The 23,866-nt window shown below is 42.5% G+C and overlaps 1 protein-coding gene across 4 annotated transcripts in view; it reads right to left on the bottom strand.

Annotated features, from left to right (window-relative positions):
- Nucleotides 1-23,785, bottom strand: part of NHSL1 (NHS like 1) — a 163,602-nt gene extending 139,817 nt beyond the window's left edge. For all 4 annotated transcript variants that reach the window (XM_021390707.1, XM_021390708.1, XM_021390709.1 and 1 more), the window contains exon 1: nucleotides 23,310-23,785. In XM_021390707.1, coding sequence (XP_021246382.1) covers nucleotides 23,310-23,661 — 352 coding nt within the window. In that variant the 5' untranslated portion in view covers nucleotides 23,662-23,785. The remainder of the gene's footprint in view (nucleotides 1-23,309) is intronic.

Raw genomic sequence — 23,866 nt, 5'->3', positions numbered from 1 at the left:
GCATTATGGACAACAATGGTGGGCCTCAGTCTTGCCCCAGGGCCCTGCTGTGTGACTTAACTCTTGCTCTCGGGCAGCCAAAGCTTTCAGTTGGATCAGAAAACTCAGAGTTGCAGCACTGACTTTGGAAGGATTATTAATGGCAACAAGGCTGAAATAGGAAATTGAGAGAGGCCTTGATTTCATCAGGAAGGGCTGAAGAAACGCACTCTTCACTGAATTGTTCAATGCTTCCTAATAGCTCACTTGAATTAGATTTCCTAGTGAATACAGGGATACAGAGAGTTTCCCTGTTTATGTAGGTGATTAATGGTAGAGCTTGAATTAAAGTTCAAGCCTTGTTGGCCTACTCCAGTGCTCATTCAAATAGCCAATCTGCATATGCAAGTTTAAAATATGAGTGACATATTTCTTTCCTGCTTACAAAATGTCCCCACTTTTACTTTAGATGTACCCAGAAAGCTACAGGCGGTGAAAATCCTGAACCCCAGAATGCAGAGAGCTCTGGTATTAGTTTTGCATTTAACATAAAAGTAGAGTCTTATGGACGAAAAGCTAAAAATACTGCTATCACTGCAAAACCTTTAACACCTTTCCTTGTGTAGAGGTGGCCATGGGTAAGCAGTCACGTGCTTCACAAAAGCCAAGAGAAATCAACAGTTTGACCAACCCTCAAGTGTTGGAACACTGGTTTGTAACGAGTACAAATCATTAAAGATGAAAAAGACTTTAATGTGTAGCTAGCCAGTCCATGGAGCTTTTGGAAAGCCAATATTTGATCAGTCTGCTCACCGGTACTGCAACTAGAATTACATACTGGCTAGTTACAGTACATTCACATTTACCCAACAAAAGCAAACAGATTTACTAGGCACTGATGATGCTGATACCAAAGAAGTCCACACCATGCTAAAACTTGAGAAACCCTGGCTCAAACTACATTACTGACAAACTAGATATGGCCATGCATTAGGAACAACGAAAAGAACCACTGTGAATTTTAAACATTTTCTTTCAATGAATTTTTCTATCAGTGACACGGTAAACAAAGTTAGCACTTACTACAGTATTTGGTTTGTGTTTTGGGACCGGTTTTGAGAAATGCCTTCTTCACATGGATAGACAAAGTTCCAAAAGATGATCATAAACCAAAACATCCAGGATAGATAATCCCCAGAGTATCATCGAGTTGGCAATCTTATGAAAGTTTCTCAGACTTCTTAAGACTAGCCTTTAAAATGAACGCATACACAGAGGTGGAACCAGATAAAAAAACACCACCGCTACTAATGAGAAGTAATTAAGCAATAATTGCTGGGCATTAAATTGCTACCCACCATAAACAACTACATGCCTGCTCATACCAAGACATCTATTATGTACCATACAGCATTGAGATCTAAATTGTGTAAGGAGCTGGGCTTACCATCACCATACAGGGAATGCCTGCTGAACAATAACAAATTCCCGCCTCCAGGGGAATTTCAAAATCAGGCACAAAAAAAACCCAACAGAGCTAATTTTAAGGGGCGTGGTTATTACAACCAGAATGTTTCCAGAACAGAAGAGCTTTTTAGGAAGAATCATTAAAACGTATATAACAAATGAAAACAGGATAACGATGTGCAAGGGGGAAAAAAACATTAAGCAGGAACAGGAAACTTCATCCTAATGCAAAAGGAGAGGGGAAACCAATGACTGCAAGAAGAGCTCAGCAGGGCTGGGCAAGAAGGAGCAGCCCTCCCACCCCAGCTCCAGGGAAACAGGATTCCGGGGCAAAATGAAAGAGAACAACTACAAAAAGATAAGTGCGGACCTGCTTGTTTGGACAGGAGCGCTAGTTTCTGGTTGCATGATGCGCACCATTTGTGAGCAACCTACTAAAAAACCCTTTCCCATACCTATGAAAGCAGCTGCAAACAGGAAGGGGTAATATCCTGTCTCCTACATATTTAGTATCTGGAAGGCATCTGCGCTGCTGTGCTCTGAACTCCAAAGCAGTTGCTTTCTGCCCCTGCAATGTAAGTCACAGACTGTTGTAGCAGGCTGAGGAGTTCAGTGACTCAAGTTTTTCAAGACATTGGGCATTTTTAATCATTGAGTTGCAATGCAGACTAACATTGAGCAAAACTGGTTTAATTTGCATTTAATAGCAGCAGTAGATCAAGCCGCACTGGTCTGGCATCAATTTCAATAGGTGAAACTAATGAATACGCAAGGTGTGTGAGAGAAACAGGAATTTCAGCTGAGAGAAAATTCCAGTCCATACAGACAAAGACAAGAGAAGGCAAGGGAGGAGAGGTATACTCTAGAGAAATACAAGGAGCAAAGCTTTCCACTTGGACATGCCAAAAATAATTGGCTATCTAGGTAAAGGAATTAGACTCCTAAGCTACATGGAACTGAGAACTCAGAACTGGAAACACAGGACTTTCTATTAGTAATAATTGGTATTGTTACTATTAAAGACATTGAAAAAAAAATCACTGGACAAAAGCAGAAAAAATCCTGGAGCAGAGACCAAATCCCTTATTAATCCAAATCAGTCAAGCATCCTATCTCCAGGGCTTCTGTGCCTTGGAGGCTTCTTTCCTGATCTCATGTGTTCTGGTCCCAAGGACCTGAGCTTCAAAAGGAGGGACAGAAAGGGCTGCTATTTCATGCCAGCCCAGTGTCTGAAGCTTATGCACACAGACAGGCTTCAGTCTGCAGAGACCACTTAATGAAAGGTATTGAGAGTTGTCCTTAAAGAATTGAAACACCAAGGAGGAAGGCATAAGTTGGGTTCAGGCATTCAGGTTTAGCTTGCAAAGTAAGTTGGATGCCAAGTTCAAACTCCGTGTCTTAGCATCCTCCCAAGGACATGGCTGTGCAAGTATGGCTTTGTAGTAAACAATGGCAGATGAAGAGCTCCTACAAGGCTCTTTTCACAGTTATCTCAGCTTGGCTCACTTCCCTGAGTTGGCACAGTGGAGAGAGGGCAGAAGCCGTGAAGGAGAGCTGCTACCTCTGTGAAACACATCATGCCAAGCTCTTTCTGGCAGATTACATATGGTTGGACAGGTTATACCAGGTTATAAGTTACACTCTCCAAGGGCTGAAACGTACTGAAAAGCCACAGAAGGGGCTTGAAACAAAAATGAGCGTAGATTAAAGCACACTGCAGTTTTATGCAGAACACCATTCCAACAAAAAGGGACACGCACGGTGCATGGTTCTGTTGCTTTTGCATCAGATTAGGCAAAGAAGATCTGTTCATATAGTACAGTGAAACAACTATTCGGTTTGGGAACAAGCAGCAACCGTTCTACTTCAGGTGAAAACAGTAAGAATTGAAGTACAAGACCCTCTCACAATGACAGCACAAGTTTTGTTTGTCGTTGCTCTAAAAATCTCAACTCAAGCTTATCACTGTGTTAGATCCTTGCAGACAGCTGCTGACACCAGCAGTGACAACTCTCAAGCTTGTCCTAGGGAGCGGTCAGTGCCACCTCCTTCTGCCTTGGTTCAATGCAGCTCCAATCTCAGTGTTCCCTGTGCCGCTGTGCTTTAGAAAATAAAGTGAAAAGCCACTGAAAGAAAAGCAAGATAAGAACCATGTCTGGAAAACAAACAACAAAAGAAATACAACATCACAGGCTAAGGGAAAACAAAAAGAAAGAAAACCAAGAATTTTCAAAGCTTTCTACTGATACATGCAGAAGCTAAACACAGTCAAAGCATCTGCAAGCAGCAAGCAGACTTCATTTAACAGGTGATGAAAGGACTTTGTATTGTTTGTATGAAGGCACAAGGCCTTGGCAGCAGCACAGAAACCAGAAATGCAGCATTTGTTATCAATTCTGTGCTCTAAACTGATACTTCACTGTTTTTCTCCCTCATATATTTTTCCTACTGCTTTATTTTTAAACAAGGTATAATGACTAACAGATGCTATGGCAGCGCAGCCCTCAACAAACGGGTAATCAGCAGATGCAAGTTCAGCGGTCAGTCCCAGTTCGTTAGAGGAGCTGGACACTGCCCAGTTTTGCAAGGGTTGGGGGACGCACAGAACTGAAGAATTCCAAATACTTACATTACTAACTTTGCTAAAAGCTTAAGAATATTCACTAAAATTCATACAGCTGATAAAAACACTGAGTATTAGACATCTGGTATTGACCAGTGAGATACATAGACCAATTCATTACGGTTTGTTTGTAAATACTTGTAGCTTTTCTATTGTAAATAAAGCTTATGAGTAAATAACTTCTGAGGTTCTGCTGATCTTCAGATTTATTTCCTCCAGCTTAAACAAATGCACAGCCTTACGGAGGAACTGCCACATATGAGTGAACACTACATATGGCTTCGAATTACCCTAGCCCACTGTACTTGCTGCTCCCACTGCTCAATAGCTGTCACAGCTTTTATTGCTAAACACAGTAATATGACAAGTGGGGCTTGGCTGCCACTTCCGCTTCAGGGTTTGGTTGTCAAAAGAAAAAGGTAACAACCATAAAAACAAGCAAACACTACATAAAGGACAAGCTTGGCTAGCCTTCAGAATAATTCAACTGAACTTCAACTACTGCAAGAATAAGTACTTCAAAAGATTACAAAGAGCGTAGTTCCAGGCATGTAAATTAGAGAAAGACTGCCATGGTTGAAGAAACACCATTCTCATCATAAACACAAGGTGCAGAGATGACATTCACCATTTCAAAAAAATAAAAAAGTATTACTTAGAGGAATTTAATTACCCAGAACCAATCTCAGCTGGCAATATTGTAAATGGCTCCATGCAAGAGATCAGGCCATACATGCTGATAGGTAGCAGAGGGGTGGAAGGAGGTTAGTAAACCTTAACCTGTAATTTCTGTATTACTTTTGAGCTAAAAAATAATGTTCTAAAGTATTTTATACCAGGGGAAGCAGGAGCTAGGAAAGAGTACAGGGTACTTTATTTTAAGGACTGTGAGGAGATCAGGAGATCGAATCAGGAAACTACAGGCCAGTCAGCCTCACCTCTGCCGCTGGGGAAGCGATGGAACGGCTTATTGTGGATGTCATCTCCAAGCAAGTGGAAGAAAATGAGGTTATCAGGAGTAGTCAACATGGATTCAGCAAGGGGAGATCATGCTTGACCAATATGTTAGCTTCTTTTGATGTCACGACCAGATGGGTAGATGATGGGAATGCAGTGAATGTTGCATACCTTGACTTCAGCAAGACTTTCAACACTGTCTCCTATAACATCCTTGGAATGAAGTTCAGAAAGTGTGGAATAGATGAGGGGACAGTGAGGTGGACTGAGAGCTGGCTGACTGGAAGAGCTTAGAGTGTTGTCATCAGCAGCGCAGAGTCTGATTGGAGGCCTGTAGCTAGCAGAGATTCCCCAGAGGTCAGAACTTCTTTACTGTGAGGGTGGCAGAGCACTGGAACAGGCTGCCCAGAGAGGCTGTAGAAACTCCTACTCTGGAGATATTCAGAACCCACCTGGACACTTTCCTGTGCAATCTACTGTAGGGAACCTGCTTTAGCAGGGGGTTGGACATGGTGATCTCCAGAGGTCCCTTCCAATACCTATGATTCTGTGATGCTGTTTTTTTTAAAGAAACCCTAAAAACATCACCACTGTAGATCTGAGCTTAAGACAATCTAATGCTATTTGGGAAAAAACAAAAACAAAAACCTGTTTTAATCTTAATGCATTCTTAAAAATGGAATCTTTTTAAGGAGTAGTCTACAAAGCCATAAGCTGAACAAAAATCCTGAAAACATACTCATGCCATTAGCCACTCTATAGAGTTAACACAATCGGTCAGGACAAATTCAAAGCCATTTATTAAAGAAAATACGAGGCCTCACATTTAAACAGTATTTACTATATACTTTGGGAGTGGTTACATAAACTACATACAAACTTATACCAAAATAACTAAATTGTTTTAATTTCACACTTCGTGCCTAATTCTCAGCAAGTCTGCATGCGCACATTTTTTTTGGAGTAGGATACTTTTCCAAAATGTTGCCACTGGCTTTGAGGAGGTGGAGAAAGGTAGCGCCAGCTCCACAAGATCATAAAGCAATGGAGATCTGGTCAAGGAAGTACCAGAGCTGGCTCCCATTCAGTGCTTTTCTCTCAAGTGTCACTGTAACCTGGGGCTGATCTAACTCACATTAACTGGCAGAAGTCCCAAATGGCAGCATTTGGCGACACTTTCTCATGTTGTTCAGCATATTTGCTTACCATGAGCTGCCAGGTGCCCCACACTTGTACTTAGCTGCTTCTGTACCAGCCAGTGATTTTGCCTGTTTTCTTGAAGCAAGATAGCACTTCATTTTGCCATTTCCTCTTGATTTGATATGCACACACCAAGCCAAAACAGGAAAAAGGAAGTAACTTTTTAAATGAATGAAAGTGTGGACTAAAGTGTCTTCCCTCAGAACAAAAAATAAATCCGTTTGATTTTTAGATGTTTATAAACCCCAGTTCTGTAAGACATTTGCTTCCCCTTTTGGATATTGAGACACAGCCTGAAATCCATATTTCAAGCCAGCATGAGCCACCGGTATTTTATTGCCTCAAGTATGGAGAATTCTCCTTGCATCTCATTACTCTTCCACATATCTAATCATCAGGTTTTGATACGGACCAAGTACAGACCAAGTAAGCCACTACTACAGTGAGAAGCTACCGGTCACCAGCTGAAGCACTGCAGAAGATCAATCGTTTCCTGCAACAGAAAGGGCAACACCACCTTGCATGACTGTCTCTGGATGTGGAGATCCAAAATAAAACAAAATCACTGCACTGCATTCTTACATTAGCAAAAGTTCTAATTATGCAAGCCCCATTACTATAGCATCACAGTGTCTCGAGGTCTGGAAACAATTCCTGCCCCAGCAAAATCTCCTACTATGGGAGCACGGCAGCCTGCACTGCCAGGCAGAACACCGTGTCAGCAAATGAGTCACCTGCGCTCAGTACTGCTCATCTTAGTCACAGTAGGTCTGATTTTATTTTTATTCACACCAACACTCCCCTCGTCTTTGCATCAGAGAAGATGTCAGTCTGCGATTGTAGTAGGAGTGGTCCCACCCATAGCCTACCCATTGCATTTTGGCAGACAACGTCTACTGCAGCTGGACACAGGCCATCAAGACCTGGAAGCCACTACTGCCATGTAAACAGGGCAGAAAACATGACTAGCACGGTACCAGTCAAGATGTTGACCAATGAGTGATGGACAAACAGAGCTCAACAGAAGAAAACACAACCATGGCAGTGAACAGTGTGGGGCAATGTCGGCACATCAGTGGCCTCATCATTCAAAGCTTTTTCTGAGGCAGCAAGGAGGGTGAACAACACAGGCAAGATAAGAACAGACTGTATGCCTATCTGGATTGGAGATCTCACTTGTGAATGCATTCAGGTATGTTTTCTTTTACCACAACAAATGTTTTACTCTATTTCCTTTCCACCTAACCACTGAAACTGTTGATTTTACTCATCTCCTGCACCCAGCAGGCACACGACACAAGGTTTCCTGAGTCAACTCCAGTCCCACTGCTCCAGGACAAGAAGAAACCTGCTCTACCTGCAGCCAGCTAGGGAAGCCTACACAGCTGCAACCTCCATTTTCAGCCAAAACCAAAGAAAATTCCAAATTTTCTGATGCTTTTAGGACCTTGTTACTAGTACAGGTGCCACAAACCTTGCAACTTCACTTCAAATTTTCTGAACATAACTGAAGATTTTTCCGTGGTCACATCAGAGATACCGTCCTGAATGTTATTTCTGTGAGTGTTTGTTCATTTCTGATTTGCGGGCTGCAAGTGAAAGCACTGCAAAATTTAGGAACAATGTAACCAAGAAAAAGTGTTAATCATCCTGCTGCTAAAAAATAAAAAATAATGAATCCCACACGGAGGTACTTAGAAATAGCACCCCATCATACAACCTGACGTGTTTTACAGCATTTTTTCACATGCAGCAGTTAGAATGAGGCACACACCTTTCCATTTGATATTTTTTGCTTCCCAGCCTTAATCTAATTTCCTTGAATACATTCAACTTTTACTCTGCCAGAAGCATGAGGAACAATTTATAGGAAAACCTCAAAGTTTTAAATCAGTGGAAGTTAAACTCAAGGCCTCAAAAAATTCTGGACCCTATCTTTACCTTAGGAGCTATGTAAAATATTTTTCCCATTAGCACTTTCCACATATAAAATTTCAAAAGCCACTTCAGACATTTAATGTCTACCATTCACAGACTTTTTACTAGGAATTCTTCAGAGATTCATACTGTATAACTTAGCGGGGGTGAGTATTTGAGAGCTATTAATCATTCGGGATATCATTTATACATCTTTTGTGAAATTTACTTAGCTGAAGTCAAAAAGCATCTGACTGTCTCCAAAGAAATTCTCAGGCACCCAGACTGAAACTACTTCATGAGGTATGTGTACATTATAATCCTTAACCAATTCCCGTGGTAAAAACATCCTTTAATTTGTTTGCAAAGGGGTGTTAGAATTAATCAAAGTGGAGATTTTTGAGGAAGGCTTTTGAGGACTGTTGAAGCAGAAGGAAAGATTTCAGCACAGAAATTAATCAGCAGTCTAGTGAGGGGTCTGCCAGCACAAGGTGGATTTGAAGGAGCAAACATGAATCACATTGTGGCAGAGAGTGTCTTTGGGCACACGCATAGCTGTGCAGGTGAACAGGTAACCCATGACAGCTTTGGACCAACCCCGTATTGATCATTTGAGAAGTTACTGATGTGGTGAACTTCTTCAGTGCACCAAAATGAGATGTTATAATGATCATAAAAATATTAAATTCATGTAACACTGGGATGAAATTCTATGATTCTACAAAAAACAATGCCTTGTATTTAAAAATGTATGGAATATACAGAGAATAACGTAATTACTTTCATTTTTCATTATTAGTCCCCAAAAGCAGCGCAAAAAGTCTGCAAAATACCAGGCATTCAGAGAGAGGTTGTGGAGTCTCTTCCTTGGAGATCTTCAGAAGCTGCTTGGACATGGTGCTGGGCACGCTGCTCTGGGCGGCCCTGTTTGAGCATGGCTGCCAAACTCAACCACACTGTGATCATGAGATTCCTAACCCTTCCTCCTCAGATCTGGTGGATAAATTTGGCCACTGATGTCCTGAGCATGAAAGCCAAACTGATCAAAGCCTTTCTGAATTCTTACCGTCTTAACTGAAAACAACTACACTTCGGTTTCACAAAGTTATTCTGACATCTATGAATAAAAATGTTTTTAGCAACAGCCACACCACGAGCTACACTGTAGCTCACATTGAAACAGCAGCCTTCAAAGAACGGATGTCACTCTTCCATTTATGGACTGGGGAAGGGAAGCATTTTCAAACACGTTTCCCAGTTCTCTGTACATCAGTCCACTCTTACACATCCAGAGAATCAGTAAAAGACTAATTCCAATTTCCAAACTCAGGATTTGTCTCTTCAAGACACAGAAGACCCTAGTCTTCAGGCAAATCTTATATCACTATATTAGAGTAGATCCTGCAAGCTTACAGTATAAGAGTGTTGGTTGCTATTTCATGGGGATACTGGCAACCCTGAGCACTCTAGTGTCAATAGTATTCATAGGATTTCACCCCCAGCATTTTAACTTTGTGGATTTTTCACTTTTTTTCCCCTCTAAAATTCCCTCCAGCAAAACAAAATGAGCAGCACGTTTTCCCCTCCAATTCCTCTGGGTTTATACATACAAAAACTGCACTGACAACAGCAAGACAACATGCATGCTAATCTAACTTAGCTGCAGGACGGCTGCAGAGGACAGAATGCTTCGAGAGCATTCCTGGACACATTCAGACTGCTTTTTCCACTGCTGATGATTCCCTCTCCTCCCAGACTAACCCCTTTTCTGTTTTTACAGCATTTCAGTGAAGAAGAATGATGGGTAATCTGAGCAATTTTGCTGAAACATGAACCTGCTATAACTAGAACTACTGAATTAAATGTGGAAAAACTGGAAAGAGATAGGGCGAAAAAAGACGTTTTTACAGTGTTTTTTTTTTTAAAAAAAAAAAAAAAGTACCACAACCCACACACAAAGTGTTTGCAGGGAGAAGGTAAAAGCAATATAAAGGGAATATGAAAAAATTTGGCAGGCCACAGACAGAAAAAACATTAATCTAAAACAACTATTGTATTAGGAAGCTTTGGAGGAAATAATCACCTTCCCCCACAAGCAAAGAAAATGGTTACCTACATTCCTTTCACCTCCTTTTTCCCCATCTCTCTTACTTCTTCACTATTACAGACACTCACAAAGTGCAAACCTCAGCATTCTTAACTCCTTCTGAAGCAAGCAGGCTTTTGAACATGAAGACAGGGGTCCAGTCTAACCAGGAACTGAGCTCTAAGGACGTGAACATGGGGGAGGAGAACTTCACTGACACAACCCATCCATCAGCCGCTTAGATACTGCTCTTCGTTCCAAGCTAATACTTAGCAACTCAAGGCCAAAACTGATGTTGGAAAAATGTAAATTGTAAGTCAATTCAGGCTTTCGCCCCTCTGTATCTTCCTGACCTTAAACGCAAACAAGAAACACGCAAAATGAGATTTTTTGCTACACCATCTATTTATATAAAAATGTGTATCAAGAAATATTATCAACTTAAAAATGATCACAGATTAAGTTCTTGATTTAATGACACAAATTAGAAAAACGAAATGAGAATATATGCGTCTAGGATACAATGCCTTTATTTATAGTTGGCTTCCTTATAGTTTAGACAATTAAAGTCAATTAGTTATTCTGTTGTTGTATTTTGTTTGTGTTTTGTTTTCTCCACAGAGTCTCAATGTTTGATTGAAAACACTACAGGGAATACTAGCTGGTTTTAAAAAAAAAAATCTTTTCCTCCATGGTAAAAACAAAGGAGCACCTCTCAATTAGCCTTTGGCTTTAAGAAATCCTGGGTCAGATGCAGGCAGCCTTGGTACAGAAGAAAAAACAGTAACTATTATGAATAAAAGCAAGGGTTTCACAGCAGCACAGAAAACAGGATGTGTTCCACAGGCTATGACTATTCTCCTTAGACACAAAATAAGGAAGAAAAAAAAAATTCCTTATGCTCCAATATTTACAGCCAGACTTTTCAGTGAACCCCATTTTTGGGAGGCTTTACAGCAGAAAGCAACTGAGGTGCCAAATACCTGAAATTACCAGCTTATCCAACACATATTTCCCAGAGGTGCTGTAACAAAAATCAAGTTAAATGTACAATACAAAAAAAGTGTAGGACAAGAGAACTCTGATTCAAAACTGTGATGTAGTATTTAAATCCCTTAAGTTTAGGATGATCTGGTAGTCTTTTGAATTGGAATCTCCAATTTAAAGCTTTATTCCAAGAACTTACATATAACATCTTTCATATGGCAGAAGTCCTGCCAAGATTTTTAAATATAGCTTTATCAGACGCCAGTTTGGCTTCCTTCATGTGAATACTTTAACTAGAGCTCATATACTTTCACTGAGAGGGGAAAAAAAGGCATAGTAATAGCTTACCATCCATGTGTGTAAGTAACATTTTATCTAAGATATCCTGGAGTCTGACATATATATATATAGCTGGTTTTTTTCTGCAACAGCTTTTATTTAGCTCTTTAATCACAGATTTCATTTAAAGTACCATCAAGTGGATAAAGTCCTGCCAATTAACTCAGCCTGAAAGAGTTCTTAGTTAGTGGAAGGATAGGAAAATGCATCAATTAACAGCAACTCAGGCTACTGAGGGACTGCTTCATTCAACCAGCTGCTGTTGTGGATGATGAAAAAGGTGTTTCCTGTAGTTCTCAATGGGGTTCTCTTGCTTGTCCCCAGCAAGATGAAGAACAGAACTATATGGTATCCTTTCTAACCTACTTAATAAAGCTCCTGGTGACAAGCAAAAAAAGAAGGTATTGTTTTAATGTAACCTAGATCCTAGACAGTTTCCAAAAACCTAGCCAAGAATCTTTGTCAGAATTTCAAAAAGGAAGCTGGTACTGAAATTCTTGGGCATGCACAAGGGTTGTTCAGGACTCCTTCTGCAAACACTGAATGCTTTCCACTCTGAAAGAGATATTGCCAACAGCATCTGTAAGGTTAGACACTGGAAACAGCCTCCACTGTATCCACTGTTGGTAGTTTCCATCTTTCTGATATCATCAAGTGTATTCTCTTGTCCCCCAACATAAGCAGCACTTTTCCTGAGATTATTAAAGTTATCCCACAGGCCAACCTTCCAGTAAGGAAGAGTATACTAGCACTCTTGCATACAATGATTTGACAATAGGTAATTGGAACAAACTGAAATACAAGACATTCCACTTAAACATAAGGAAAAACTCTGTAACCGTGAGGGTGGCCAGATGCTGGCACAGGTTGCAGAGATTGGTTATGGACACCTCATCTAGAAGATTCTCAAAACGCAACTGGACACAACTCTTTGACATCCAGCTCAGTCTGAGCCTACTGTGACTAGGGGGTAGGTCTAGATGATGTCCAGAAGTGCCTTCCCACTTCTGGGGAAATATCCTTATTTTATTTTATAAGCCACTATCAATAACCTAAATTAGAAATATGTTACGTGTATAGTATGACAAAACTAGTGACAAAACCAATTAAGCACAAACATGCCAAGCTGACAAGTTCAAATGAAGAAATGCTTTTGTCCGTTGAGATCTAACTCACTTTTCTACCAGCTGTACTGCATAATGTATTTAAATTATCTAAGTGGTTGATGTGTTAACCTGCAGTACATTATATAGAAAGCTGAATTATGTACTCTTCATCCTGCTGTTGAGAAGCTCTGTCCACTTCCAGACTGCACAAGTTTCACAGCTTGCCAGAAAGGTTACTAACAGAAACAAAATGGCTAGTAAGCAAAAATCTGCTGCATTGTGTGTGTTGGGAAAAGAGAAGGGAGGGGAGAACATGCTGTCTTGGAGCAGTGGGGCCAGAACAATGTGTCTCAAAGCACACTCTCTCCCATCCCATACACCATCCTCTTCAGAGGGGACACTGCAAACTGCAGAATTGGAGCCAGCCCCAGCAGTGAGTGGGAGCAGGCAGGATAACGAGTACTGCAGATGGCTTTGGTCTTTGTTTCCATCAAGCAAATGAAACATCTCTGTAACAGATTCAGAACAAACAGAAGCTTTTGTAACATGACAAACTGAAGAAACACGGAGAGCTCCATGTGTTTGTGGTATTCACCTCAGGCAGATACTCAGTGGATTTCTAATTACCTGCTCTTCCTCTAGACCTCAAGAAGGCCCATAACTATCAAGAAATGTTGGTTTCTTCAACACAAATCTTTTCAAACCACACAGCTAAAATGCCATCTTCTAGCTTGCTTTGTATGTGTTAAGACTAGACTCTCTCGAGGCAAAGAGCATTATGCCCATAGCTAAATCTGTGTTGTGGCTGTATTATATAAACTCTTTTTAATGTTTAAAGGAAATCTGTGATCACAGGGAGGCCAAGGCTATGGCTTCACCACCCCTCAGGATGAGCACAGCCTCCATCCTCCTCGTGCAGGGCCTTCCTGCTGAGCTGAGCCCCATCCCACCACAGCCTGCCACCAGGACAAGGCAGGGCAAGAGACCTGCCTCATGCTCACTTCATCTCTTCAGCGCTCCTACTTTCTCTGGCTGTGACAATGATTATCTATTACTGCCCTGCACACTATATATTATAATCATGAAATTATAGTCACAGTTATGATTATATCAAAATCAGCTGCAATAATCTATTTACTTTAACTACCATTGGTGCATGCCTCCCTGTGACAAGAGAAACCCTATACAATGCCACGGGGGATTTTGGTGAGCATGGAGGCAGGGCCGCAGCAGCATACCTCACACATCCAGGGCAAGTGCAGCTTAGCAAGTGCTTTCTCATATTTAAAATGCCAGAGTTCCCGGCAGATGTATGCTACACAATAACTGTCCAACAATACCAATCAAAATAGTATAAAATAGACTACAACCATATATGTAGGACTCTCCAAAACTAATGCCTCCTGTTTATTTCCATGGAAACTACAACAGATACAAAGAGCACAATATCACTATTTGATAAAGCAAGTTCTCAGCTACAAAACACTCTTTTTCAACACAGGCACCACCATTAGCAATGCATTTTCACCAGCAATGAACAAGAGCCTGCCTGACATACTCGTAAAAATCTGCACCAGTGGAGGTGACCCACTGTCGCTGTTGCCACTGCTGAAATGCACCACCCACTGCCTCACTGCGCTACATCCACTGTTTGGTCTCCATCAACATTCAGCAAGCGTCAATGAATGTCAGTGGGTGCAATTTTTTCCACATAGAGAAACTCAGTGACACACCTTTGCTTTATACACACTTCCATGTCAGACACCATTTTGTCAGACTCTGCTGCCATCTATCACATGGCAACACCATGTTAACAGAATACTGTCGGGAAGGTTCAGCCTCTACTGCCATACCACCAACAGCCACCTCGGATGTTGTGGGCCAACATAATAAAATAGGAGGCATTACTTTCAGAGCAGTGCTTATACTTTACAGCGTTATTGTTCACACATACATTAACATACATTTCAATCTTTCAGAGTCATTATTTACAGAAACTTAGATTCTTGGATTTCTACAAAGTAACATTTTCAGTGTCTACTGCATACGAAGGAAGAGGAAAAAAAAATTAAGAAGAAAATATTCTATTTGCAAGAATAAGAGGAGTGTGAGAGAAAGCAGATCTTGCTATGTAATCAGTCAAGTTTTGCTTGTCCTGTATTTCTTCTAAACTGAAAATCAATTGCCACAGCTAATGAAACAAAATATTCTACTTACACTTTGTAAGAACTCATTCCCATTTCCTGGTAGTTAGCTTCCTTTTTTCTTATTTAACATTTTTAAAGCATCTTAAAGAAGAACATGGCTAACAACATTTTGAGATTTGATTTTTAACATTTAAAGATTCTGCATTAGCCAAACATCACTTGGTTTTTCAAGCCACTTTCAAGCCATTCAAGCAGATCCAGTTACTTAGCTCCTACTATATATTGAATAGGAAGAAAAAGCCAACACCATTCACTTGGGAGCTCTTTCCTTCCATACAGCAAGAACAAAAGGTGCCACTAGAGATAACCTACAAAGCACTCCTCTCAGGTCCCGCTGAGCTTCCCATAGGAGAACTCCATCTGTTGCCAAAAGCCGAAGTACAAAACAGAAGACAGATGTCCTTTTGCCAGGAGAAAGGCTAGTCTTGCTTTCTTACTCAACCCAAAACTGCTGGGAAGGCTTATCAATGTGACAACCAACCTAGAATAATGCATGTTGCAAGCCAACGCAGGACAGTATTTATCGCAGTACATAGCAGTCGATGAGAGCTCTTCTGTAGCCAGCATTTTGATTTGGAAAGGAAAAAAAAATGGGAAGAATGAGAAGAAAGAAGAATATTCACGTACTACACATTACCATGTACAATATTCTGGATAAGCCTCTTGTTTTCATTTTCAACTCGGCAAATTATCCAGAAAAAAATGAAATTTTAAACAATAAAAAATAAGAAACACGTTGTCACTATTATTCAGTATGCTTGGAATCCCTACTTTATATTTTTTCCATTATAACTTACATTATTATTTATTGCTGGTAGAAAAATTAAGCGGCCAAAATTTTCAAACACAGTAAGCATTCACAGTTCCAATTTACTTCAGGAGGCATCTGTTGTGGTCCTAATGTCTGAAATGTGGGAGCTAAGTCAATTTAAGAAATCACAATCTTAGATTAATCAAAATGTACTTAGTTAAACTGAGCCCTGATTACAGTAAAAGGAATATCCAATCAACTAACTTAACTGGTTGTCAAGATATTGAATTCCAGATCAAAACAGGCCTGCTGCTCACATGTAGGTTAGGGAAATTAAATGCACCGAAACATTAAAATGTCATTTAAGCTCAAAAAGCCTTACACTGGGGTGAACGCTGAGCGTATGAAATGGCTCCACCAAACGTCACCCCGCTTACCACCGCCTTCCAACCCCTCAATTCCTTCCTCCCAAACTCTGCGAGCTATCAGACACACAGTGTCATATGTTGGGATGGGGAGATGCTATTGGCAATAGGGCATGGTGCAGGCAGTGAGGAGCAGAGGTCATCACAGGCTGCCCATGCTCAGAGTGGGCAGGATGGGCGCTGGAGAAGGAGGAGCAGCTCAGCACAGAGTGTACAAGGAGTGGGAAGCCTGGCGTACTATGAAAAAAAAAAAAAAAAAAAGGAAGAATAAGGAAAAAATCAGGCCTTAACCTGAAAAAAAAACAACGTGTGGCTTTATTGGGGAAATTATCCCGAGGAGCTATGGAAAAGTAATTATGCTGACTCTCTGCTGGCCTAACTACCCTGCCTCGAGATTGAGAGGTGACGCAAGCTAAACCACATTAAGCAGGACCTTAAATGCTCATATTCTAACTACTCTTAATTCTCAAAGAGCAACAAAGTCTCATACATACCCTGCTGATTAAAGGACAAGAGACCAATAAATAAATAAATAAAGCCTAACATAAAACACTGTAACTCAGAAATGACAAGGGAAAAAAAAAATGCGACAGCCCGAAGCTAGAAGAAGCCCTGCCCTACTAAAACACTGCACAATATAAATACAAACAACTTGCCAAGTCCTCCCACATTAATCTGCACTTAACCCACAGGTACAAAGACATTTTTTCCAGTCTCTCAACTGGCATGTCACCTGGGCTCTCCGGCACTACCATCCAATCAGCAGGTTTCACATCAAGCCTAAAGCCGAGAACAACATTTAATTACCATGTTTAACTGATCTCGTTAACTCTTAGGATGGACAGCTTTGATGTTCTCTTCTGATAGCTAGTTTATGACTACAGAAGAAACTGGGACTTTGCATAATTGCCAAGCCCTCGATGTGTAGTTTAAATTCCTCCTATTTCTCAATCTGCCTTTTTGCTCTCACTGTGCTAACGCCAGCTCCTCACAGGCAGCAGTCAAGGCAGTTTAGGAAAAACAGGAATTCAAAAGGCCAAGTAACACATGATAGCTTCATAATCACCTATCACAAACATACAGGACAACCCGATTGTCAGACCATGGAGCACAACCTCATTTCAAAGTCATGCGAAAAGAAGTACTCCAGGAGCAAATGCCAGGCTCATTACGGAAACTAGACCATTTATTTCTATGCTTCAAGTACTCTCATCTGCTAGGGTACAGAGCAAGTTTCACAAAACCCTTGTACTTCAGCACTGACTGAGTTCCAAAAACGTGAACCAAAACACAGGCCTTTATTCTAGTATCACTGACTTGAACATGTAGGGTGGGGAAAAAAAAAAAAAAAGGATAAGGAAGAAAGGAAAATTTTCTCTCCTTCACCCAGAAATATGCCAGCAGCTGAGTTACTGCAGTAGACATGGCCTTAGAGACGCTGGGTGTAGCATCCCATGGCTGATGGCGGCCAGCACCAAGTGCTTCATTTGGTGTCATTTGCTCTCCATCCCCCTTGGAAACCTCACTTGAATTCCACCAGTCAGAGGTCAGATTCAGTTCCAAGGCAGAGGTTTTGAGGAATTTCAGTGGTTTCCACTGTGTTATTTTATGTTTGTTAATAGGTTCATCCAAAAAAATGCCTCTTCTGCAGGAACTTCGTATTAGCAGCTTAGGAGAAAAGCCCACAAGACCAAGATTACTAGCTCTCCCTGAACCAAACTGAGACTGTGCCAATGTTAATAGGAAGAGAAACTTCTGAGGACATTTTATTGTATCCTAAAATATCTAGGAATGTTCAAAATAGATACCAATTAAAAACAACTAAATACAAGTATGTTTAATTCATTAGCTACCTCTCCCAAACACTGCTTTCCTGAATGATCCAGCCAATCATAAGATCTACGGAAATAAATGTTCATAGGTGTTGTATAATAGGTTCTGAGCAACGCACAAAGCTGCTCTAGGTTTCAGCCAAGGAGCATCAACTGTTTTCAAAACAGCAAGCCAAATCCTCATCAGACTGAATTCAACTGGAGCTTTGCCACTCTGCAGGACAGCGACTTGGCCCACTGTCCCCATGGGAAATCTTTTCCTAACTCAGGCTTTCTTCCTGCTTATTTCAAATAAAATCTCCTTTGAATCAGGTTGGATTTCCACAGATAATTAGTCTTGCACTAGCTAAATAAAGCAAGAGTTATATTGCCTCTGAGCAGCAATCTAAATAATTACAGCAGGGTAAAAGAGAAGATTCTTTCTTCTTACAAGAACTTAGCAATTCACTGTTCCTCATGGAATGAACTTTGTTGCTGAACCTTCCTACCACACAGCAACAGAGAGAATACCACAGCGCGTGGTCATCTGAAACATCCAAACAGCAGCTCCCCAGTCTTGTTACAACAGAATTTTGTTGAAGAGGAGGCTCTTTTGCTAAAGCTCCTCAACAGCACACACCATGGTTTGCTTTTTCATCCCCTCTTTTTTTTTTTTTTTGTGGTTGTGTTTTCTCAAGAAGGTCTCTTTTTGGTATCCCAAGATGATGGATGTCTTGTACCCACTCTCCTTACACTAAACGCTATGGAAAGCCCAGCAAGTCAGCAGCCAGATAATGTCCTGCCTGCTGCCGATCCCGTCCTGAATAACGCTCACTTTTAGGGCGAGGGATGGAGGAGGGGTTTCCCTAGGAATAAGCTGAATAAAGCTTCCTGTTCAGCTAAAGCAGGAAACGTGCTCCAGGACTGCCTTACACACAAAGAGTGGAAAATACTTACTAAACAAAATAGCAGGAGATGAAGTGTAAACTGGATTGTCCTTACATCATGCAGACAAATGGAAAGGCATCCTTCCCAACCTCCCCACTCTCTTTCATTAATGTGTGAAACTTGAAAAAAAAAATGTATCTGCACGCACATTCTGCATGAACATCAAATGAGCAAGCTGTGCCTTTAAAACCAAACACTGGGAGATTTCAAACAACAGAGCTAATTAGGAGGGAGCACTTCCTCCCTCCCACAGGATCAGTTTCTTCTTGTTAGAAGAGGAGGCACAACTGACCAAATCCTGCCCTACTAACTGGAGGAGCTGAACCAGAAGTTGTCATTAGGTTAACCTTCAAGCATATCTCCCAAAACACCTCTTCAGAAAGACTAAAAATAAATAGCGCAGATGACAGAAGAACGGCCTTCCAGTCTGCCCAACCATTAGGACTCACAGAAAACAGCAGCAATATTAATTTTTGCATAAATACCTTCTGATGATAGAAGATGAATAGTAAGGAAAAAATGTCCTTCTTTATTCACTATAAAAACAATGACTGTTGAAGGCCTCACAGCATTTCCCAAGAGCTGACCTTGTAATTCATGCCAGATTTCTCTGCTACCATCACACACCTTTTAACAAGCTCTGATCACTTCAAAGAGGCCCTTGTCCTCACCCACCCTGACATTTAAGAATGGAAAGTGATGAAAACAATATCACTTAATGCGAGGTCACAGATGCAGATGCACAGTGCCTAGAAAACGCAAAGCTGTTAGGCAAGCTCTATGGTGCAAACCATGTTGCTGCAGTTGCATGCTGGAAACACGTAATAAAGTACCATGCACAACAGCGACGTACACAAACTTAATGAAAACCTGATGAAAGAGTGTCAAAAATCTACCAAATCTAATTAATTCTGTAGGCTGCACACAGCCCTGAAATGTCACAAGCCACCTTGAGCCACCAGTGCCTCCCACTGCCTTGAGTTATAAACCAGTCATCAGCCCCACAGGGACACGTCTCATATTTTGACTTTCCTTCTGATGGCACAACACCCAGCTCATCATGCAAAGCTCACATAAGTGTCAGGAAGTCATTTTACCAAATGGCCTTAAAAATATCCTCAAATCAAATAAGAGAGTCAAGCACCAGTCTCTAAGTCATGGATTATAAACAGAGATCTCTCAGCTACCACAAACATAAAGGTTAGGACAGACAAACCCAACCAGAGAGAAATGGACCTTCCCAATGTGTCCCATCGCCACTGGTGAACGCAGGAAAAAGCAATCATCGCTGACATCATGTACAGCTGAAAGCTGCCTTTGGTATCCCAAAGCATAGGTGAAATTGCTACCCTCGTGCAGGCAGTACACCAGTATAGAACACCTGGAAAATGGCCTCCCAGTGGATGGGCACTACAGAAACTCAGCTACTCTTCAAGAAGTTTTCCCCTTGCAAGGGCTGCAAATATGTAGCACCTACTGCAACAGCTCAACACTTTTGTGAAATCTTGAAATTCTTCTGCACGTGGCAGAGTGAAGACTTCAATGCTTTGACTAAAGCATACCAAAGAGCAAGTAACAGTAGAGAAACTGCAGAGATTGTTCAAAACATACTAGTCAACAGCTACTAGTCCTAGTAACATCCGTCTGATAGCAGTGTTGAGGAGCATACGGCTCCTACACACATGTAAGGATGCACCGTGCAGCCAGACAAGCGGGTAGCATTCATGACTATACAGAGCGACTCACTGAAGACAAAGGTCTGTTGTGCCTGCTCCCCCTGCGTCACGCACACACCATGGCTCAGTGGTGAGCACTCACAGACCCCCTGCTACTACAGGACACTGCACAGAACCTTCATTTTGACACAAAATTATGATAGTACACACAAAAAAGCCCTCACAATGTCTAAGTATGTACTTTCCCAAGCGTCAGGAACACATAGAGGGTAGCTTACACTAGCAGCCAGCCCACAGCTACTTCCTAAGGAATGATTGGGGCCCATATGTGAAGTTTGCTTGTCCTCTGGTCCTTCCCATAAAAGATCATGCTGGGACCACCCCAGGAACTTCAGCTTTAAGAGGAAATTATTGCCTGGGCCCCACAAAGAGAACACAAACCATTTTTTCAAGTGGAAATTGCCCATGATCTAAAAAGCAGGTGTACGATCTCCTATCCCCTCATTTCAGTATCCTGCTCTGAAAGCCAGACCGTGATACCTAAATCATCTGACACAACGTCATGTTTCACCTGCCTGTGTGCCACAAGAGGTACAGTAGATAATATTTTTGTCTGCACAAGAAAACATTTATGAGCAAGAATCTGTTACATGGGAAAGTAGTTTATTTTGTCCACAGCCCTTGTTCCTCTTACAGTCCCACTCCAGCAGCTTCCTCCATGAAGTTTCCGTGTCTTTAGATATGAAAGCGCAAAAAAAAAAAAAAAAAAACCAAAAAAAACCTTGCCATTGTTTCCAAACAACTCCCATACAACTTAACTCTTCTCATCGTTTTTGAGATATTTACCTTTAAAGGCAGCAATAGGGTGACATTTGCAGACAAGCTGTGACAGCTTCCATTACAGAGGAGTTCATGATGCTCACTACAACTCTTCATCCCACTCCATCTCTGTGGCCAGAATCATAGAATCACCGAGGATGTTGAGCTGGAAGAGGCCCACAGGGAACACAGAGCCCAACCCCTGGCTTCACACAGCACCATCCAAAATCCAAACCCTATGTCTGAGAGTACTGTCCAAATACTCCTCGAATGCCACTTGGGGCCGTGACCACTGCCCTGGGCAGCCTGTGCCATGCCCACCACCCACTGGAGAAGAACCTGTCCCTGATATCCATATTGCCAGACTGCAACATGAATAAGCACCCAACAAGAGAATTGAAACATCTTTATGTGCAACTCCATGTCAACACGGTTAGCCTATGGATCAATTCCTTGTGACTGATACGTGTGCTTTACGAGAAGGCTGCATTTCACACAACTTTAATAAGGTTAGAAATATCTCATTTATTAAAGCCTTTGAGAAATAATGGTTTCTTTGAAAAGCAAATACTAGCAGCAACGCAACTGCTAAGTAGCAACATTAAATTTGACAGCAGAGACGCTCCCTACTGAAGAATTTAAACCAAATGGGGAAAGCCAAACATAGGAACTGCACCCAGGTTGGGTGCAATGACCATCAAATTAAAAACAATAACAGGCTTAGCTCAGAGAACTGAGTTATAATAAAAAATATAAGTAGCAAATAAATAGCTTGTGCCAACTGATGACCAAGAGAGAATACAACAACCAAACATCTGACACATACAAAATGTCAGGGTTTGCACTGCGCCTCATCTCACCCTTCCCTATAGATGGGTTGCACAGTGCTTAGCAATAAGCTCCCTATTTACAACAGAGAAATAAAGCTGAATGCATTTATCAGGGCACTGATGTAATGCAGCACCTTGCTGCAGGCATCCCCAGTAGGAAACAGCCTCATTTTATGTCTGAATGTACCATGCCACACCAACATAACAATACTGCCAGAAGAGAACGCTCCTGTCTTGGTGAGGAACAAAAGCACCTAAAGTTTGTCAGGCAGTTACAAAGCACCAAAAAGTCAGATGTTATCACAGAACTGTAGCTTCAAGCTCACAAACTGCAGAAATAGCCTTCTGGTAAGAGCAATGAGAGCTTCCTCCTCTGGAAGCAGGGGGGAATCAGCTGAAGCGCAGCATAAGGAATAGGAGAAGGAATAATTCTGCAGTGCAACAGGTGAGTTACCCACACGGGGTCCACATTCTTTGAACTTTATCTGCAAAGGGCACCCACAACCAAATTTGCTCACAAGCATGCCACGTGCAAAGCAGGCTTCCTACTCTCGTTTCAACTGAGCCAATTGGTGGCCTCAGAGTACCACTCTCACCAAGGTTGGGCTTACACCCTGTGCATCTTCTGCAGTTGCTGGAACTCAGTTCTTAGGGTTTATGACTGCTTCCAACACACTGAGAATACTACACTGATGCTGAGAGCTATCTTGCACTTCCTCTGTGGGGGCAAGGACACACACCACTGAAACTACATGGAGCAGATACCATTTTCACATCATCCTTTCCCCAAAGTTGGACCGAGCTGGTAAAAACACCTTTGTTCTATAGCTCTGTGCAGCCACACAGCCCGTCACTCCTAAGGGACGGTGTCAGGTTCATATGGGAACTTAAGAAGCCTCCCCAGCCTGTCGCTGTGTGTGAGCACACGATCAGACCTGGACTCGTCTGTGTAAGAAGCTGCACGTGCAAACTTAGGATGTGCCCGCGCGCAGCAGAGCCTCCTCAACAAGACAGGAGCTGAGGAGAACTACAGAAGTAGCTGGAAACCGCACCCGGGTTCCCATTCACCGAGCTCTGCCCGCGCACACATAGCAGAGCCAAGCGGTGGCCGCGCTGTCAGGAGCCCGGCTGAGCCCTCAGCCCGAGCCCGGCGCACCCGCCCGCTCCCCGCAGCCACTCACGGATCTTCACTTTGCGGTGGTCGAGGCGGGCGAGCAGCGCTTCGAGGGCTCCCAGGCGGCGCTGGAGCCGGGCGTTGCGGTGGCACAGCGTGTCCGCCTCGCTTAGGATCCCGCCGAAGATGTCTCCGGCGCAGCGGGACAGGTCGGAGAGCTGCATGAGCAGCGACACCAGCGCGTAGGAGCTGACCTGCTCCAGCGCCCCGAACTGCGGCACCGCGCCGCGCCGCCGCCCGCCGCCCCCCTCGGCCGCTCCGGCGTGGTCCCCCGGCGCCGGGCCGCCCCGCTCCGCGCCGTCGCCTTCCTCCAACCTGCACAGCTTCAGCGGCTCCAGGGTCCGCAGGGGAAAAGGCATCGCGGCCGGGGGCGGCGGGCTTTGGGGGGAGAAGCTGCGCGTCCGCGGCGCGGAAAGTCTTCGCCCGCCAAGCGGCCGCGGCGACAAAAGTTCAGAAAGAGGAGGGAGAGGGAGAGAGAGAGGGAGGGAGGGAGCACAACAACAACAAATGAATCAGAGCGGGCGGGCGCCGCGCTACGCGCGCCGGGGCCGAGGCTGGGGCTCG

Source organism: Numida meleagris, chromosome 3 (assembly GCF_002078875.1).
Source record: "Numida meleagris isolate 19003 breed g44 Domestic line chromosome 3, NumMel1.0, whole genome shotgun sequence".
NCBI classification, from domain to species: Eukaryota; Metazoa; Chordata; class Aves; order Galliformes; family Numididae; genus Numida; species Numida meleagris.
Note: the sequence above shows the minus strand (reverse complement) of the source record. Positions and strands in the feature narration are given on the sequence as shown.